The 2,292-nt window shown below is 50.9% G+C and overlaps 1 protein-coding gene across 1 annotated transcript in view; it reads left to right on the forward strand.

Moving 5' to 3' along the window:
• Positions 1-2,072: 2,072 nt before the first annotated feature.
• The window catches only part of HSBP1 (heat shock factor binding protein 1), a 4,873-nt gene continuing 4,653 nt past the window's right edge, over positions 2,073-2,292 (forward strand). The window contains exon 1 of the mRNA XM_085306410.1: positions 2,073-2,220. Within this exon, the coding sequence (XP_085162536.1) occupies positions 2,176-2,220 (45 nt within the window). The 5' untranslated portion in view covers positions 2,073-2,175. The remainder of the gene's footprint in view (positions 2,221-2,292) is intronic.

Below are 2,292 nucleotides of genomic sequence, written 5' to 3' on the forward strand. Positions count from 1 at the left end.
AGGCTGAATTCTCTGTGTGAAGTTGTGACAATATCATCTAGGAAAAAAAAAACAGAAGAAGAAAAGGCTGGAGAATGAGGCAGTCTATATTTTCTCCTGTTACACAATGGAAAAAGTGATAAACGCATACGCATTGCCTCCTGCCAAAAATCCTGAGAGTGCTGCAGGCAGGTAGTGGACCTTAGACCACATGAATTCTCCCGGCAGGCATCTAGCTCACAGCTTTGAGACACCAGTCTAGAGACTAGAAGAGACAGAAATGGTCTGCCCAACAGCTTGAAGTGTCAACTCATTTTCAGAGAGCTACCCTCTTTTCCTTGACTGCAAATACTGAGAAGACAACCACATACAGCAATTTAGCTTTACCAGGAGGACATGCACTAGAACAAAATTACCCTCAGCTCAGAGCAAGAAGGCACAAGAGTACAAGTCAGACCTCTCCTGCCCTGCGTGCACCTCTCCCTGCTGCCACAGCTTCTCAGCCACCCTGAGCAGCACGTCGGGCACACGCRAGAGGGACCACTGCAGCGACCAACATGTCTCTCCCTGTACAGTCCTACGCTCAAAGACACAGGGGAAAATATGGTCCCCARGCCTGCTATGCCACATCCTTTGGGGTGTGAAGCAGCCAGGGCACAGCCACAGTCCGACTCCTGAGGCACCGCCCTCTGCCCCATGACACATGTCAGCATTCAGGTGAGTTGAGAAACCTGCACTTGGATGTGCCCTTCGAGACCAGATATAAGGATCTTTTTGAAGYGATAGTTTACGTGCTTCAAGTAACAGTAAAAAGCCAGCCACCATTTGTAAGCATGTTRAACAAATAAATGGGAGTTCATTTCTTAGCTTTTCTCAAAACTAAAGGCTGTATTTACTTTTCAACAGACAAAAGAATTTCCCCAAAGTGGTACTAAATAGTTCTTGTATTACTATGACAGCATTCCAAAAGGCAGCATTTCTCAACACTGGAAGCTATGTTTACTTTACAACAGATAGCAAAATTTCCCCAAACTGGCACTAAATTGTTCTTGTATTACTACTGCAGAGTTCCAAAAGGCACATTAATAACATAAATACCCAGCAACCCACATTCACTGCTTGTTACGGGATAAGGCAGAGTGCATCAGCACATCGGCTTTCAGCAGAAATGAGCCATCTGAGAKCCGTCTGCTGTCAACGGGACYGTTCTTCATCCACAAATTCATATTCAATGCTTTTGTTAACTTCGGCTTAAATCTTATCTGAGTGCAGAGTAAGAAAGCAATATAATTATCAACTCAGTTCACTAAAGAAAGCTGCAAATGGGCAGCTTTTATAGGCTTTTTGTTGAAAAAGCCTATAAACCTCCCCTCTGTGAAGCTTTGTGGTGTTTGATAGACTATGCCATTAATCTGGGGTAGACAGGAATTTAGGTTAATGCACACAACTTTGTTGTTTCTGCTTGCTATCATGGAAACAGCATGTCACAATAATGTATTTATTTTCATCATCAACGCACTTATGTAACATTTCTGGCTTTCACCGCTAATCCAGAACRCCACCGTTTCTCCAGTGAGCGCCGATTTCCCGTAAATGCTCGCTAACGGGGCTTAACCACTGCTTTATGCTTCCCTCTTGAATTAAACRATAATCGGAGAATCACAGAACCAGCAAGGTTGGCAGGGACCTCTGRAGATCAYCTAGTCCAACCCCCCTGCTCAGCAGGGTCACTAGAGCACGTTGGGCAGGGCTGCGTCCAGGCGGGCCCTGAACATCTCCGGAGAAGAGAGGGCAAAGGCCTCCTCCGGCAGCCCCGGTCGCGAGGGCAGGAAAACATAACCTCTGCGAACTCGTAAAGCCTTTTTTAAGAGCATTTTGGCCAAGTTGTTAAATCTCAGATGAGGGCAGCTTTCACTGAGGCATAAGGAAACCCGGGGCCATCACGGAATCACTTTCCAGCCGAGCCCTGCCGGCAACACCCGCCTCACGCCTCAGCCCCCGGCCGCTCCCGGGCGCSGCACCTGCGCAGCGCGTCACTTCCGGGCGGCCTGCACCTCGCTTCCCAGAAKGCCGCGGGGCGGCTCTTCTCGCGAGAGCTCGTGCCGGAAGCGCTGGGGAGCGGCCGGGAAGCAGCGCTGCCCTGGAGACGGGAGCTGGGTGCAGCGAGCCGGAGCCGCCGCCGCCGCCGCGGAGACCATGGCCGAGACCGACCCCAAGACGGTGCAGGACCTCACCGCCGTGGTGAGGCCGCCGCGGAGGGCTGGGGGGGCTGCGGAGGGCTGCGCCGCGGCCTCGCCTCGGCCCGGCCCGGCG

This window comes from Rhea americana, unplaced genomic scaffold, assembly GCF_003343005.1.
Source record: "Rhea americana isolate MKP2758 unplaced genomic scaffold, rheAme1 scaffold_24, whole genome shotgun sequence".
NCBI classification, from domain to species: Eukaryota; Metazoa; Chordata; class Aves; order Rheiformes; family Rheidae; genus Rhea; species Rhea americana.